The sequence below is a fragment of the Saccopteryx leptura genome, chromosome 5, assembly GCF_036850995.1.
Source record: "Saccopteryx leptura isolate mSacLep1 chromosome 5, mSacLep1_pri_phased_curated, whole genome shotgun sequence".
Lineage (NCBI taxonomy): Eukaryota > Metazoa > Chordata > Mammalia > Chiroptera > Emballonuridae > Saccopteryx > Saccopteryx leptura.
In genome coordinates, this window is record NC_089507.1 from 28,934,750 (window position 1) to 28,952,307 (window position 17,558).

Below are 17,558 nucleotides of genomic sequence, written 5' to 3' on the forward strand. Positions count from 1 at the left end.
GTTCTAGCTTACATGCTTTGATTGTTCAGAATGTACAGATACTGTTTGTTTTCACTCATATAGTTATCACATCACTTTGTTGTCTACATTTGCTTTCATTATCGATCTTTCATCTGGAAATTTCCTTCTGTCTGACATTTATCTTTTAGGATTTTCTTTACAGTGTAGACCTGCTTCATGTCAAACTTTTTTTTTTTTAATATGAAAATCTTTTTATTATCCTCATTCTTTTAAAATACTTTTTCTGGGTGTATATATTCTAGATTTACAGTTTCTGTTATTGAGGATAATAACACTTAACGCTCTTCTGACTTCCATTTTTGTTGTGAAGTCAGCTGTAAATTCTAATAGTGGGTTTCTTTGTAGATGGCTTTTATTGTTTGTTTTTTAATTTCTGGTCACTTTTAATATCATCTCTTTATCTTTGATGAATGACAATTTCAGTACTGTGTTTCTGGTTGTGAATTTCTTATTATTTATCTTGTTTGGGATTTATTGGGCTTCTGAGATCACGGACTTGATTTCTTTCATCAGTTCTGCAAAATTCTCAGCCATTTTTCTTTAAATCAGTTCTGTCCCATGCACTCTTTTTTCTCTTCCTGGGACTTGGATTAGACATATAGTAGACCTTTTTGTTCTGTCCTCTGTGTCTATGTCTCTTAACCTTTCTTTCATATTTTCTGTCTCTTTGCTTCTCTGTGATCTGAAACCAGACAAGATCGAGGTAGGTAAATATGAAAGCCAGATTGCCCACGTAGCAAATGCTAATATTAGCCTTGGGATCCAGACATTCAACCTTAGATAAGAGAGTCGCAACTGAGATGTTTTCTTTAAGTCATATAGGACCCTTGAGGGACTAAAGCATACTGTCCTAGAAGATACAAATTCAGATGCTGTGTAAATGAAAGCAACCCCAGTTTAAGGCCCCCAAAATTCCCATGTTAGGTTCCACTAAATAATAAGCTCATAAACAAAAACACATAGAAATAGCCCTCATGAGTTAAATCACAACTATATATTTGGACAGACATTATATTTGGACATCCAGAGACTTTAAGTATTAGAATTGTTTTTTCTTTGTTTGAAATAAAAAATGTATTTAAAGGTATATCTGCTTTAATTTCAGTTTTATTGCAATAGGAGGGTCCTTTGGGACATCTAGCCTAGGATTTTTTTCTTATTTACTATTTCACTATTGAGTGCTATTAAAGCTTTGAAATGATGGTAATTTTTTTGGGGGGGGGGAGAGGGAGAAAGGGGAAGGGAGAGAGATGAGAAGCGTCAACACGTAGTTGTATATATGTCACTTTAGCTTTTCATTGATTATTTCTCAGACATGCCTTGACCAGGGGCTCCAGCTGAACCAGTGACCATTCATTTGCTCAAGCCAGCGACTTTTGGGATCAAGCCAGTGACAATGGGATCATGTTTATGATCCCATGCTTAAGCTGGCAACCCCATGCTGAAGTTGGTGAATCTGTGCTCAAGCTGTATGAGCCCGCACTCAAGCCAGCAACCTTGGGGTTTAGAACCTGGGACTTATGCATCCCAAGTGGACCCACTGTCTACTACACCACACTGGCCAGGCTGATGGTCATATTCTTATGAGATATTTTTAAGCAGAGCTTGAGAATAACTTCTTGTAAAGTTATTAGGATCTGCTTATTTTTCCAAGTTGATTAAGGAAGTTTGGAAAAGATTATATGGGTTGATAAAGAAAAAAATAATTTAAGACATCCTGAATAAAATGAAAATTAGGTTAAAATAGTATATATTGTTAGAATAAATCAGCTTTGTTATTTTTATGTATTATTTATATATTATTGTTTTTCATGACATTATATGCTCTGATTTTTAAAAAAGTTCCATTACTAATATTCCTTCTACCCTTTTTTCCCCTGGAATTTTTAGGCGTAATATTCATGGGGTAAGCAAAGAAAAAATAGCAAGAATGTTGGAACACTATCAACGTTTTGTTTCAGTGCCAATAATCATGAGTTCTTCAGTGCCAGAAAAAATTGAACGTATTGAGTTATGTGCATATTCTTTTGAGGACCGAAATTCTAGGTAGGTTAAAGTCCCTATGTTCATATTTTCAATTTAAAACATAAGTTTTTTTTTTTTTTAAATATAAGTTTTAAAAGTATAATTTTGGAGCTTGTGAAATCACTGCCAGATAAATTGTAGGGCTTATTTATAGTCCTACCTGAAGCAGGATATATATGATTAACAGGAAATGTAAAAGTTTATTTGAGTCATGACATGAATTTTTTCACTATTGTCAGGGTTTGTGGGCCCATGTTTACAGTGTGAATATTCCTGTCTTCATTATGTAACTTCCTGCAATTCTAGTCTTTATTTATTACCTTGTCATCTTATTGTAAATTGTATATAATTACATCACTTAATTTCCTTGGATATTATTAAAAATAGTCTTTCAAGTTAGTATCATGAAAATTAATTTTAGATGGCATAATTTACATAGCCTTTTTAAAGTTTGTAATCCAGGATAGTACTGATTCTGTTAAACTTTTAGGATATGTACATGATAGAGTAATAAATGAGTAAAGAAGAACCTTAAACATATATAGAGGTCTCGTTATGATGGTAAGGGATGAAGAGGTTTACGAAAAAGGTTTGGGAGTTGGGAAGAGCAATTCATAAATTCCCTTTCGTTGAAGAATGGTGTTGTATAGTGGTGAAGAACATGGATTCTTGAGCCTTATTTCCTGGCTTCAAATCCCAAAATTTTATATGTACCTATAAAATCTCTCTGTTTCAACTCTTCATTTCTAAAATGGCAAAAACAGCACTTAGCTCATAGGGTCTCATAAGGATTATGAACTAACACTTGAGAAAGACTTAGAATAGCATCTGGCGTATGGAAAACTCAATGCTAGTTGTCATTACAGTAAGAAGACTTTATGGGAAAGGTGGGACTTAGAGAGCTCCTGGAATAAAGAAAGGATGGAAGGAAGATGAGTTGACACATTGAATAAGGAAAAAGCACTGAATTTGAAGTAATGATTAGGCAAATGTGCTCTGAGTTTGAAATTAACATTAAGGATTATTGTAAAAAATTTAACAAGAAATATTTTAAATGTGAGCTCTTCTCTCTCTCATTTCTTTTAATTGTGCAAGTCAAGTTAGTTGAATGTAACTTTGTAGATGAAGCTTAAACTCTTCTGTAGCAAAATAGGTGATGGAGAGGTAGACCTAGATTTACAGGTTAAGTTTAAATCGGGTGGAAAGAATCTATGGTGATGGTGTCCTCTTCTGGGAAAAATTTCAGAAACTTAACTTTAATATTTATTCATAAACACCTTAACTGAAAATCACATGTTTATTATTTAATTTTAAAGAAGTTTTAGTGCTTCATGCATGCCAAGCATTTTGCTAGGTTTTGGTGTTAAAACAAAGAAATGTGTGTTCACAATGTATTATAGAAAGACCAAAATTAACTTTTGTAATTTTAATGTAGTGTATTTCTAGAATTTTTACAGTAAATAAATGTTAAGTGTCCTGTCTTTCAGTTAAATGCTTAATTTAAATCAATATTAATGGTAATATTAAGAGACTTTCTATAATACTTTAAAAAAATCTTACAGCCCGAGAGACAATGAAGATAATACCTCTGAAAAAGAAGAAAATGTTTTGTCCTCATCTTTGAAGCACATAGAGTTAATTGAAGAGAAGAAACTTGAAGTGACCAAAGAAACCATGTTACCTGAGAATGTTACATGTCTCCCTAATGCAGATATAAACAAAGGAAGAAAAGAAATAAGTAGTATGAATCTTAACAATCAGAGTGCTTTCACTCAGGCAGACATGTATTTTTCTGATTCTGAAAGCAAAGTACAAGTAACAGACAAAAGTGAAAAAGAAGAGCAAGCAGAAGTGGCATCTGAAAAAGAATATAGTAAAACCAGTGCAGATAGTTTTATAGAGAGAGTGTCACCAAATATTCGCTATGGTGAAAATAATCAAGACTGTGATTTTTCAAATACTGTATCGCTTCAGAATGAAAGCCCTTCACCTGGTGAAATACTGGAAGAAGGAGCAACAGTAAAGAAAAAAGCCTTTGGAAAACAAAAAAGCAGATCAGCGTTGGAAAAGTCCCCGAAACATGAACTATCAAATTTTGTTGGTGATTGGCCAGTTGAAAAACCTATTGGTCAGAGGCCAAAAAGGAACCGAAGAATTGAAAAAGCTTCATCTATACAAAGTGACAAAAAGTATAATCGCCCTCCATCACACAAAGTATTAGATAATAGTTTTTCTGCAAATATAGATCATACCCAGCAACCAGAATCTCCACATGAAAGTGTAGAGGATGACAAGAAGTCACAGTATGATGATGCTTCAGAAGCTTTCAGTAGCTCTAACAATGACACTTACAAAAATACTGAAAAAAACTCATTCAGCAGTGGGGGTGACTGGCCTTCATCTGATTCTTTAGCTCAGAGAGAGCACAGGTCACGAATGCCAAAGGCTGGTTTAAATAAACCCAACCTAGAATTTGGAACTAATGATATTATGAATGAAATATCCTTATACACAGCACATGAGGCCCGTTGGGGCACAAGCCCTGAAGAACTAAAAACATTGGGTAGCTCTATTCTAAGAAGTTCTGAAGTGCTATCCAGTGAAATGACCTGTGAGCGTAAGACTTGTCCAAGTAAAAAGATTCATGGGCAACGCACATTGTCTCTTCCTTTTACCAGTACTGCTCCATCTATTCCTGGAGCAGTAGGACTGAAAACTTCAGTTGAATTTCCTAAAGAAGTCCCTGAAGTAGAAGTAGGCTTATGTACCCAGACTGAACCACAGGATTTTGCTCTTTTATGGAAAATAGAAAAGAATAAAATTAGTGTTTCAGATTCTGTGAGAGTATTAACAGGAAGATTAGATGGATTTAAACCAAAAGCTTTCCATATTAACACAAACTTAGATGTTCAAGAAACAATACCATATCGGGTAATGTATGATAAAAGCACGTTCGTTGAAGAAAGTGAGCTTACCAGTGCTGATGAATCTGAAAATCTTAATATTCTTTGTAAACTATTTGGATCCTTTTCCTTAGAAGCCCTAAAAGACTTATATGAGAGGTGTAACAAAGATATTATTTGGGCCACAAGCCTTTTGTTGGATTCTGAAACTAAATTATGTGAGGATACTGAATTTGAGAACATCCAAAATTCTTCATATGATGAAGCAGAAATTGGGCCATTTTCTCTGGGATTTAATTTGAAGGAAATTATTAGCCAAAGAGGAGCCTTAGTGGATTCTAATTCTTCTCTGCCAAAATTTAGCCATGGCATTGGTATCACTGCTGCTAATGTACAGTCTACCTGTGATTCAGAAAAGGGAAACCTAGAGCAGTCCGAAGTAAGAACTGTAACTGCTGAAAAACCCAGATTAATAAGTATGTTTCCTACTGCCACTATAGATCTGAAGAATACTAATGAAGTTATTCCTGATAGTCAGGCAGAACGCTCAGGTCTATATAACATTAGTCAGTCTTTTTCAGGTACTTTAAAGGCTACCCCTACTCAAGATGTAAGTGAAATGGGGAAGAATCTAGAAGTCACTGAAATGGGAGACAGTATGCATTCTTCTTTGAATTTGTCTGATATTTTAAACTCTGTATCGAACACTTCAAATCTTGAATTAAATGAAGAAATTTATTTTACTGACTCTTGTGAAATAAAGAAACATGACAATCTTCCAAAGAATTATGTGAAATTTCCAAGCACTGAAGAATTTGTGAACGAAGATGAACAGGAAATGGAAAGAATTCTAATACCAGGGAGAGCCTTGCCAGCTGGATTTAGTGAAGAAGATAAAACCGAGATGTTGAATCCCACACAAGTGATGGCCAAATCTCTTACTATAGACTGTCTGGAATTGGCATTACCCCCTGAACTGGCTTTTCAGCTTAGTGAATTATTTGGACCTGTTGGTATTGATTCAGGTAAGTAAAAAGTAAATTAGCTTATTTGTGTGTCTTTATGTGAATAGAATATAGATAGAGAACAGTTCTATTTCAATTTAAAAGTTATATGTTATCTGAAATGTAAAAAGTAATGTGTTGTTTGCCTTATTTTTGACAGTGTGTTTGTAAAGAATTTAAATAATGTAATTTAAAGAAATAGTATTTATATGGAGTTTGTATTCATCCCATGCATATACTGAAAGTTTTCTCTGGTATTTACTGCGTATTTATTTATACAAATGAACCTCTTGGAGTCCTTTGTTGCTACTCAGATATATTTAAAGCAAGATTAATTTCTTAGAACACACTGAAAAGTGTTGACTAAAGGAAATGAATAAATTTATTTAGACTAATGGACATAAATAATTTAAATATATGAAGCATTGCATAATTGCAGCAGCCAAAGAGTATAAAAACAGTGACATTGCACAAACAAAAATATTCCAAGATAATTAGAAACATAGGTTAGTAATTACTAGTACAAATTATTATTATGATGCATAAAGTAGTTGAGTATATTTACTGCAAATTTATGATAATGATTGCAGTTTCTTTTCTTTTTTCCCCTTACAAGGGTCTTTAACAGTTGAGGATTGTGTGGTTCATATAGATCTGAATCTGGCTAAAGTGATTCATGAGAAATGGAAAGAATCTGTAATGGTTGGTAGACTTCTTTTTATTCATTCATTCATTCATTCATTCATTCATGAGAGAGAGAGAGAGATGAAAAGCATCAGCTCATAGTTGCAGCACCTTAGTTGTTCATTGATCCCTTTCTCATATGTGCCTTGACTGGGGTGAGGGGCTAAAGCTCAAGCCAGTGACCATGGGGGTCATGTTTATGATCCCATGCTCAAGCTGGCGAGCCTGAACTCAAGCAGAATGAGCCCCGCTCAACCGGTGACCTTGTGGTTTTGAACCTGGGTCTTAGCATTCCAGGCCGAATCTCTATTCACTGCGTCGCTGCCTGGTCAGGTGGTAGGCTTCTTTTTATAAAAGCTCCTTTTGTACCCATTTTGTAACCTTTGCTCTTCAATAAAATTTGTTACATGAAAGAATTCTGTTGAATTTTGACTTTGAGAAAGAATGAACTTTTACAGCAAATTACTGATTTTAACCTATTTCCAGTATTTTAGTTTATTTCTAGACTGGCTAAATGATATATTAATGATAAGCTCAATATGTTGATTATTACTCAAGGGACAAACTCATAGTTTTTACTCCCTAAATTAAAGACTTGCAGTACTGACTGGTTAAATTTTAAAAACATTAATAAAATATAGCATAAGAACTCAATAAGTGGAAAAAATATATAGTAGTCATACATTATAATTTTATTTCCCTAATTTTATAGTTCTACTTAGATTTTAGCAAGAACGATTGATAATTTTACAAGGAGAGATGATTTCTAGAGAAAAATAGTATAACCTTATTATCTAAGTACTCTCCTTTGCCAATCCCCTATTCTGTATTTGTGTTTAGGAGCGACAGAGACAAGAAGAGGTGTCCTGTGGCAAGCTTCTGCGAGGTAGAGCACTTATTTTTTACTTCTAATGGCCCTGTCTTGACATTGAAATGTGTGTGTATATGAATTTTAACTCATTTGAAGCATACTTCCACAACATATGTCACCAAAGAACTTGATTTGCACACAAATGTTTTTTTTTTAGTGTGAGAGAGACAGAGGCAGAGAGAGGGACAGACATGAACAGACAGGAAGAGATAGAGAGATGAGAAGCATCAATTCTTTGCAGCACTTTAGTTCATTGATTGCTTTCTCAGGTCTGCCTTGACTGAAGGGCTACAACTGAGCCAGTGACCTTTTGCTCAAACCAGTGACGTTGGGGTTTCGAACCTGGGTCTTCTGCATTCCAGCCCTACACTATATCCACCATGCCACCTCCTGGTTAGGCAGATTTGCATATAAAAGTTTTTTAAAAATTGTTTTATTTTATAATGAAGAAAAAAAGACCCTGTAATATACTATATAACTTTCATGAGTCCTGTGGAACACGTAAGATGTGGTTGTTTTTCCTGTTAGGATTTTGCTGTGAATGAAAGAAAACTGGTCTGGTTTGAGAGCAATAATAAAAGTATTTGATTGAGAGTATCATTGACATATTACGTGGTTATTTCAAATTTTGCTTTATGTTCTATTAGAGCACAAAATGCTAAATTGAAATGATTTGATTCCAGAAAACTTCTCCTTGATAGCATTGTCCTCAGTGATTAGTGCTGGGTAGCAGCCCTGATAGTAAGGGTCTTCCTTTTGGTATGAGTTCCTCTGTGTACTTTTGTCCCCTTCACATTGGAACTGCAGGTTGAAGATTTTTAGGATGTGGTCTAGTTCAGACCTGTGCTCATGTTGTAGCTTCAAGAGCTAAAGCTGTTTGAGGGCTTGAAGTGCACCAAGGGTACCAAGCATTGTGTGAATAACAGTATTTCCTGTTTTTCACCTGCTCGGAGAGCAAAGGAATGTATCAGGCTGTGTTGATACTCCTTAGAAATGCTGCCATTTGAGACATTGTTGTGAACTTCTTAGAATGTTCAGTTCCTTCCTTGAATATTGTTTGCTCAATATTTATTGGGTGCCTCCAGTGGGTTGGTTACAGATTTGCTAAAATATTGATCTTTTCAATACTTGGAGTGGCTGGATAAAGCTGACCAGAGCTGCTCTCGGTGGTCACTTTGAGTTGTCTGCTACTTCCTGTGTTTATCATTGTATGTGTCACTATTTTCTTTATGTCGATGTGATATGAAAAAGAGTGCAAAGCATTAAGTTGATTTGCAGTGATACCCAGACATGGCTTATTTGAAACATCCCCGAATTACTGTCATTTCTTGCTTGTACTTTTATGAATATGTATTTAGAAACTTCAGAGTTGCATTGTATTCATAAGCTAGAAGTAAAAAAAGCCATGGTTGCTAGTTCTCTCTGAGGTAGATATAACAGTGCTTAATTTGTACGTTTTTTGTTGAGGGTCTGACACTATATACTGCTTTTGTAGATCCTTCCCTGGTTGGGCATATTGGTCTTGATAATACTGGACAAAAATCAACTCAGAAAACAGGCAAAAAATTACTGAAGAGTTTAGCAGCATCTGAAATGCAACCCCTACTGGATCATTGGAATACTCAAACTAAAAAAGTATCACTCAGAGAAATAATGTCAGAAGAAATTGCCATACAGCAAAAACTTGATTTGGTATGAGTTAGTATAAATATTAAGCCTTTGTTTCTGACTCTTAAGTTGATTATATATGTTTACTTTGTAATTTTCATTTAATTATATATTTCCTAGCCTGGAATCGCTGTTTAACTTGATTGAAGTTACTGTTAAATTGAAAAATGTTTTAAACATAGTTTAAAACTGGAGGATATGCCTTTTGGAAATTACTATATTGATATTCTATAACAATGAACCAATCCATGTTAAATCTGTTTTAGATTTAATTTTTCAGGTTAATGAACTGCATATTTCTTAACTTTTAAAAATATTTATGTAATTTTTAAATTATAGAAACATGAAAAATATTTCATTTTAATATGATTTCATTCCTAAATCAGCAATAAGGAATGTCTGTCTTGCTATTAAAGAAGTGTCTGTATTAAAACAAAGTTTTTTCAAGTTTTAGAAACTTAACAGTTTGAATTAAAAATTAAATACCCTTATCTAACTTTTCAATTAAACAAGTTCAAAAAGAAACTCATTTCACTTTGAACTTTATATGTACTTGTTTTTGTTCCGTATTCAGTATATCTAATTATGTGAAGCCATAAGTGAATTTGCTTTCTTTTTGCATTTGTTCTTTTTGCCTTTTTTGGAATTCTGAAAATTGGTATTCGAGGATTTAAAAATCTTGAGAGAAATGACGTTAGGTTTATTTTGTCCATTTCTCAAGGAAAAGAAAATAACTCTTAGTGGTGATCTTAAAAACCTTTTTACTTTCTTTCTTACTCATTTGGCTGCTAAAGGGGCACCTTTATTTTTGGTTGGAATACATAGAATTAGGATATAAGAATGATGGGATTTTTCTATTTGTTTATTTTTCTCTAGTTATCTTGTGAAATATGCTAGCATTCCCATCTTTGCATGTTTATACAATCCAAGAAACAATCTCTTCAGTTGGATCTTAAAATTCAGTGTTGTTTCAAATATCCTCTTCAATTTATATATAAAACAAATTAGACAAATGGATTTTCTTAAAAAATAGGGAAAGCCTAGAACTTATACCCAAATGGCATTACATTTATTTTTTTGTTGACATGCTATTTTCTACTATTGAAACTTATATTTATGGTTCTAACCTGTCTTCTAATCTCTCAGTATAATAGTGAACAAATGAACATCTTTGACTTCCCAACTTAATAGTGCACTTTATTTTTCCTGTCAGTAATTTTTGCTTGTCTTAGAGGGACTGGGCAACAGAAGCGATATTCCTTTGGTCCCAGAACTTCCCCGAGATAGAATCCCAGTAAGAGAATTCCGTGATGCGTTCTCACGTTTTTTTTACCCAAAGGAGAAATACACTTTGTATTTTTTTAAGCAAAGAATATAAAATAAACTTTAGGCATAATGTATGAATAATTAATTGTAAGATGATTAAGGTCATGAGTTTTCAGTTCTTTGAATGTGAAGCTTTGACACTGTGGCCTGGTAGATTGGTCATAAATCTGATCACTGAATATTTTAGTGAATTCAAATTATAATGCATATTTTAACTAAAAGATGAAATATTTTTAATTCTTGGGGTGGCTATTTCTATCACTCTTGTTATTATGATGTGGTCAGTTTTATCAGTCTTCTTTTACTGGTCAGATGGCCACCTACTGTGGTTCTTCTTTTATTGTTATTTGTTATAAATGGCCTATGTATATGGTTAGACTTTAAAACTGGTAACTATTCTAGGGTTGTCCTAGACTTAACATAATTTTTATATTTAGGAATTTTCAAACTCATTTTTAGAAATTTGATAGGAAGTTATTTTTCAGACATTAGGACCTTTGTAGCAAACAAAAATATTGAGTTTTACATTGCAGTGTCAACAAATTGTTTTAGAGTTAGAAATCACCTTAAGAATGTTTACGGTAATCCTAGGTTAGGATTAAAATAGCACATTTTGTAAAAGTTCTTTTGGTTTGGCAATTTGAACAGGCCCAGATACAATGTGAAAAAATAACAATTAGTAACAATTCTCATATAGTTATTTTTAAGTAAATATGTTTGTGAAACTTTTAAAAATTGTGAATTTTAAGATTTTTCTGTCAACCTGAATTTGCAACTTATTTGTACATTGTAGTTTCTGCCCATTGAGGAGAATATGTTTTTGAGGACGTTGTTCACAGCATCACACAGTGTCCCTTTTATGAGGACCCATGGGAGACATTTCTCTCAGGTCTCAGTACCAGAAAAAGCTGTACTTCTCCTGAGCAACTGGTTTGTTTTTATTTTATGGACACTGAGAATCTTTGTTTCCCCCTTTGCTTTGGCCACTGAGAAGCTTAGAAATGAATTTGTGGCCTACTTTCAGCAATTGTACAGGATTTTGTGGCATGCATTTATATACTAATTTTACTTGCTAGCTTTATTCTGTATTCTTACCTGTATTTTCTCTACTCTTTGACTTCTTCCTTTATTTATATCCTGTTTATGTATATAAAGATTTTCATCCTGTTTTATATAATATGATTAAATGTGTTGGTTGTATATATGAGAATGTATGTATATATTTATATACACATGCACATGCGTATGTGTGATTGTGTGTGTATATACATATATATGAGCAGCTTCAAGTATTTTATAAAAATGGGATATAAATAAATAGTGCAAAAATACTTATATTACTAATTTCAGCCTTTAATCAGTGAAGAAAGTCTGTAATTGCTTTTAAAGTATTAGTTTTTTGCCACAAAATAACGGCGCTTTTGGATCAGGATAATTAGTATTATAAATTCCATTTGAAGACTTTTTTTTTGTTCTTTTTTTTTGTTTGTTTTAGAAAAGGGAGCCACTCATGTTTGAAACAGATTGTGCCACTAAACTAAAGGAGAAGCAGCTCTTTAAGATATTTCCAGCCATAAACCAAAATTTTCTGGTGGACATTTTCAAGGACCACAAGTGAGTGCTAGAAGGATTATCTTTAATTTCTACTGTGATTTCATTGAAAGCATATGTTACACATTTTAATCTGGTATTTTTCTGATAACAAAAATATATATATTAGAAACCACTTAATACAATGTACATCATATAGAAAGTGAGCAATTTCTGGCAATTGGTTTATATGCCTCCTCAATTTTTTTCTTGTATAGCAATTATACATAGTAATGTGTGTACATACATGCGTCTATATACAAATATATACTTCACCAAAAAAGAGGTTGTGTTTTGTATACTGTTTTGTAGTACTTTTGCCGTTATTTATTTTTCCTGATCATATTTAGTGATCTGCTTTTTTCTTTGTAAAGTCTACAAAGTATTCTATACTATTCTTTTTTTTTTTTTTTTGTATTTTTCTGAAGCTGGAAACGGGGAGAGACAGTTAGACAGACTCCTGCATGCACCGACCGGGATCCACCCGGCACGCCCACCAGGGGTGACGCTCTGCCCACCAGAGGGCGATGCTCTGCCCCTCTGGGTTGTCGCTCTGCGGCGACCAGAGCCACTCTAGCGCCTGGGGCAGAGGCCAAGGAGCCATCCCCAGCGCCCGGGCCATCTTTGCTCCAATGGAGCCTTGGCTGCCGGAGGGGAAGAGAGAGACAGAGAGGAAGGAGGGGGGGGAGGTGGAGAAGCAAATGGGCGCTTCTCCTATGTGCCCTGGTCGGGAATCGAACCCGGGTCTCCTGAACGCCATGCCGACGCTCTACCGCTGAGCCAACTGGCCAGGGCTCTATACTATTCTTAAAGTGATTTACTAAATTAATTTATTTAAACGTGCTCTTATTTATGAACTTTTTGACTATAAGCAAAACTGGAAATCATGTTGCACTGAGCATCCTTGAACAACATAAATGGGTGAATGTTCTTGCAGACTAGTTCCTAAAAGTGAAATTACTGGTTTAGGGTGTGCGCATTTAAAATTTTTATAGCCAATGCCAAATTTCCTTTGATAAAGACTTTCTGTATTTGTTATGTGTACTGATAGTGTAGCCCACCCTGGATAATACGAATCTTGATTAATTTTGCCAATATAATGGGAAAAATATTTCATTCTTGTTTTGATTTTTTCCCCTGATTATTAGTAAGGTTGAGTAATTTTAATTTTATTCATTTCTTTTTTTTTGTATTAATTGCTTGCTTGCTTTTTTGTCTTTTTCTTTGGTTGGTTGTATTTCTTTGTAGATTTTCAAGAGCTTGCTATATACAGGGAGGGTGGGGCAAAAGTCAGTATGCGAAACATTTTATTCTCATTATTTATTAATTAAAAAAATTTTTGAGAGCTAGAAAGAGAGAGGAAGGGAGAGAGATGGGAAGCATCAACTCATAGTTGCATCACTTTAGTTGTTCATTGATTGCTTTTTCATATGTGCCTTGACTGGGAAGCTCAAGATGAGCCAGTGACCCTTTGCTCAAGCCACGACCTTACGCTCAAGCTAGCAAACTTTGGGCTTAAGCCTGCAACCACGATTTCATACTCAAGCCAGTGACCCCATGCTTAAAAGCTTGTGAGTCTGCGCTCAAGCCAGTGACCTAGGGGTTTTGAAACTGGGATCTCAGCATCCCAGGTTGATGCTCTATCTACTGTACCACCACTGCTCAGCAAATCATTGCATTATTTTTTAGATGAATAACTGTAAACCTACTTTTGCTCTACTCTTTATTATGTATAGTAATTTTTGTCTGCTAGAGATAATTATTTTTTCCTGTTATGATACCTGTTAATTCAGTATAGTCACTTTGGTTATACACATGTTTTAATTCTAATGTTTTATCAGAAAATCCTTCTCTCGCCCTGGCCGGTTGGCTCAGCGGTAGAGCATCGGCCTAGCGTGCAGAGGACCCGGGTTCGATTCCCGGCCAGGGCACACAGGAGAAGCGCCCATTTGCTTCTCCACCCCTCCGCCGCGCCTTCCTCTCTGTCTCTCTCTTCCCCTCCCGCAGCCAAGGCTCCATTGGAGCAAAGATGGCCCGGGCGCTGGGGATGGCTCTGTGGCCTCTGCCTCAGGCGCTAGAGTGGCTCTGGTCGCAACATGGCGACGCCCAGGATGGGCAGAGCATCGCCCCCTGGTGGGCAGAGCATCGCCCAATGCCGGGTGGATCCCGGTCGGGCGCATGCGGGAGTCTGTCTGACTGTCTCTCCCTGTTTCCAGCTTCAGAAAAATGCAAAAAAAAAAAAAAAAGAAAATCCTTCTCTTTATTGTTTCTGAGTTTTATATCTTTTTTTAATTTATTTTTTTATTTTTTTATTTTATTTTTTACAGAGAGAGTGAGTCAGATAGAGGGATAGACAGGGACAGACAGATAGGAACGGAGAGAGATGAGAAGCATCAATCATTAGTTTTTCATTGCGCGTTGCAACACCTTAGTTGTTCATTGATTGCTTTCTCATGTGCCTTGACCGTGGGCCTTCAGCAGACTGAGTAGCTCCTTGCTGGAGCCAGCAACCTTGGGTTCAAGCTGGTGGGCTTTTGCTCAAACCATATGAGCTCTCGCTCAAGCTGGCAACCTCGGGGTCTCGAACCTGGGTCTTCTGCATCCCAGTCCGACACTCTGTCCACTGCACCACCACCTGGTCAGGCAGTTTTATGTCTTTTTTTAGGAAGTCTGTTCTACACCAGTATTATAAAAATATTTTCTTCAATATTTTTAAATCTTAAAAATTCTTAATTTATTTAACATTTTAATGTGTATGGTATGAAGTAGAGATTTATCTTGTTTTTTCAAATGATTAACTGGATGAGTAGATCATCTTTACCCACTGATATTAAATATAGCACTAGTATTTACTACATTTCCAAATATACATTTTTTTTTTTTGGTCAACATTTGCTGTTTACTTTAAAATTAAAAAAATCTTTTAAATATTTTTATTGGTTTTAGCAAGAGAGGAAGAGGGGGGAGAGAGAGAGAGAGAGAGATAGAGATATTTTGGTTTTAGGGTTTTATTTGGTATTATGCTAAATAAAATAACTGATAAGACTGTTGTTCTTTATGCCCTGGAAAGTTTAAATAATTTAATTTCAGTGTTTAATACTTAAAGGGAAGCCATTTTTTTTAAGCGAGAGGGAGACAGGAACAGAGAGATGAGAAGCATCAACACTCATAGTGGCACTTCAGTTGCTCATTGATTGCTTTCTTATGTGTGACATTATGGGGGCGGGGCTATAGCTGAGCCTGTGACCCTGTTGCTCAAGCCAATGACCTTGGGCTCAGGCCAGTGACCATGGGTCATACTTAAGATCTCATGCTCAAGCCAGTCATGTTTAAGCCCTGCACTCAAACTGGTAAGACCATGCTCAAGCCAGATAAGCCCACGCTCAAGCTGGTGACCTCAGGGTTTTGAACCTGGGTCCTTGGTGTCCCAGGTCAATACTCTTATCTACTGTGCCACTGCCTGGTCAGGCAGGAATCCAATTTTTTATCTTCTCCTGAAATGTTTGAATAACTGCTTATGTTAATGTTGCCACATAACTTTTCATTTATTGACATTATATTTGTACTTAAACTCTCGACAGCTATTCACTGGAACACACAGTGCAATTTTTAAACTGTGTTCTTGAAGGAGACCCTGTAAAAACAGTTGTAGCACAAGAGTTTGTTCACCAAAACGAGAATGCCACTTCTTATACTGCACAGAAGTCTAAAGAGAAAAAGGTATAGAATTACTTACATTTTAATGTAATGGCAAATAATTGTATATGAAAATATAATTGGTTTATTGAGATATTTTAACGATTATTTCTCACTATTCTGACTAGATTGGAAGTTTAACCACCAAGAGCATGTTTGGTTTAGAATGTGTGCTTAATACTCTGGTTTCTCTTCAGATCGCAAAAATCTTTCGCCTTTTTTAGAATGTCTGCTTACTCAAAATAATGAGTAGCTCATTATGTTTTTCCTTCAATGTCATTGTAATTGTGTACCACAAGCACTTTAATTTCTGTAACTTTTTCTACATAGATTCTATACGCAGTAGAGTCTGAGACTTAATTGAATAGCAGTGGGGTCATAATATGATCGGTCTTTGGCAGAAATATTTAATCATTTGGGGAACTGCCACACTTTTCTCCAGAGTGGCTGCACTATTTTACATTCCTACCAGCAGTGTCTAAGGGTTACACTTTTTCTGCATCCTCTCTGACACTTGTGATTAGCAGTCTTTTTTATTATAGGCATCCTAGAGGGTGTGAGGTTGTTTTAAGGGCACTTGGGATTTGTTTTAATTAGGTATATATAGTAAGACACTAAGACATGGAGATGCCACGAAGAAGTTTATTATACGCACAGATCTCTAGTAACTGGAGGGATGGCCTGCCACCCAGGGCCACATAGGGAAGAATCAAGAGTTGGTTAGGAGCCAGAGAGAGTAGTAGAGAAATGTGGGCGAGAGACTTTTCTGTGGTTTCTGTGGGAAGGAATGGGTGAGGCAGGGTAAGCAAACCTAGGATCAGCTAGTTTGAATAATTTCAGTAGCCTTGGGGCATAGGAACCGTTCCTAGTTTTCTGGTACGTAGCCTGGGTGATTAGGGTATGTTGATGGTGGCCCAGAGGTTGAGAACCCCAAAAGGAGTGGTGGGGGTATGGGCTCCAGATTTTTTGGCACATGTAAGATGTACTAGGGGGTGAGTTGTTTGTTATCTCTAGGAATTCATTAACCTCAGGATGGGGGTGGGGGGCTGTTTCTCCAGGGTTTAGCAAGGCCCCAGATGTCAAGGATTCAGAATTCAGGAAGTAAAAGGTACGGTTAATACAGAAGTGATAACTTGTGCTTTTGATTTCCCTGGTAACTGGTGATGGCAAATATCTTTTCATGTGCTTATTGGCCATTTGTGTATCTTCTTTGAAGAAAAGTCTATTTGTAGCCTTTGTCCACTAAAAAAAATTTTTGAGTTCTTTATACTAGATTCAAGTTCTTTATCAGATATGTAATTTGCAAAACTTCTCTCATTCTCAAGGGTTTTACCCCCACTTTTTTGATGGTGTCCTTGGAAGCACAAAAGTTTTAAATTTTAATGATGTGCAGCTCTCTTTTTTTGTTGCTTGTACTTTTGGTGTTATATTTAAGAAACCATTGCCCAATCCAAGGTCATATGAAAATTTATACTTATTTTTTTAAAGAGTTTTATAATTTTAGTGCTTACATTTAGATTTTTAATCTATTTTGAGTTAAATTTTGTATATGGTGTGAGATAGTGGTCCAGATTCTTTCTTTTGCATGTGTCTGTCTAGTTGTCATAGCACCATTTGTTGCAAAGACTATTCTTTTCCCAGTGAATTGCAAAGACCACTCTTTTCCCAGTGAATTTTCTTGCTACCTTTGTTGAAAATGAATTTGGCCAGGTTTATTGCTAGACTCTCAGTTTTATTCCATTGATCTGTATGTCTTCATTATGCCCATAC

General features: G+C 35.4%; 1 protein-coding gene across 5 annotated transcripts in view; it reads left to right on the top strand.

The window, feature by feature from the left end:
• Positions 1-17,558, top strand: part of N4BP2 (NEDD4 binding protein 2) — an 80,744-nt gene that overhangs the window by 45,468 nt on the left and 17,718 nt on the right. For all 5 annotated transcript variants that reach the window (XM_066386163.1, XM_066386165.1, XM_066386166.1 and 2 more), the window contains 7 exons: positions 1,912-2,067; positions 3,609-5,974; positions 6,570-6,655; positions 7,478-7,523; positions 9,004-9,200; positions 11,998-12,116; positions 15,674-15,812. In XM_066386163.1, the coding sequence (XP_066242260.1) occupies positions 1,912-2,067; positions 3,609-5,974; positions 6,570-6,655; positions 7,478-7,523; positions 9,004-9,200; positions 11,998-12,116; positions 15,674-15,812 (3,109 nt within the window). The remainder of the gene's footprint in view (positions 1-1,911; positions 2,068-3,608; positions 5,975-6,569; positions 6,656-7,477; positions 7,524-9,003; positions 9,201-11,997; positions 12,117-15,673; positions 15,813-17,558) is intronic.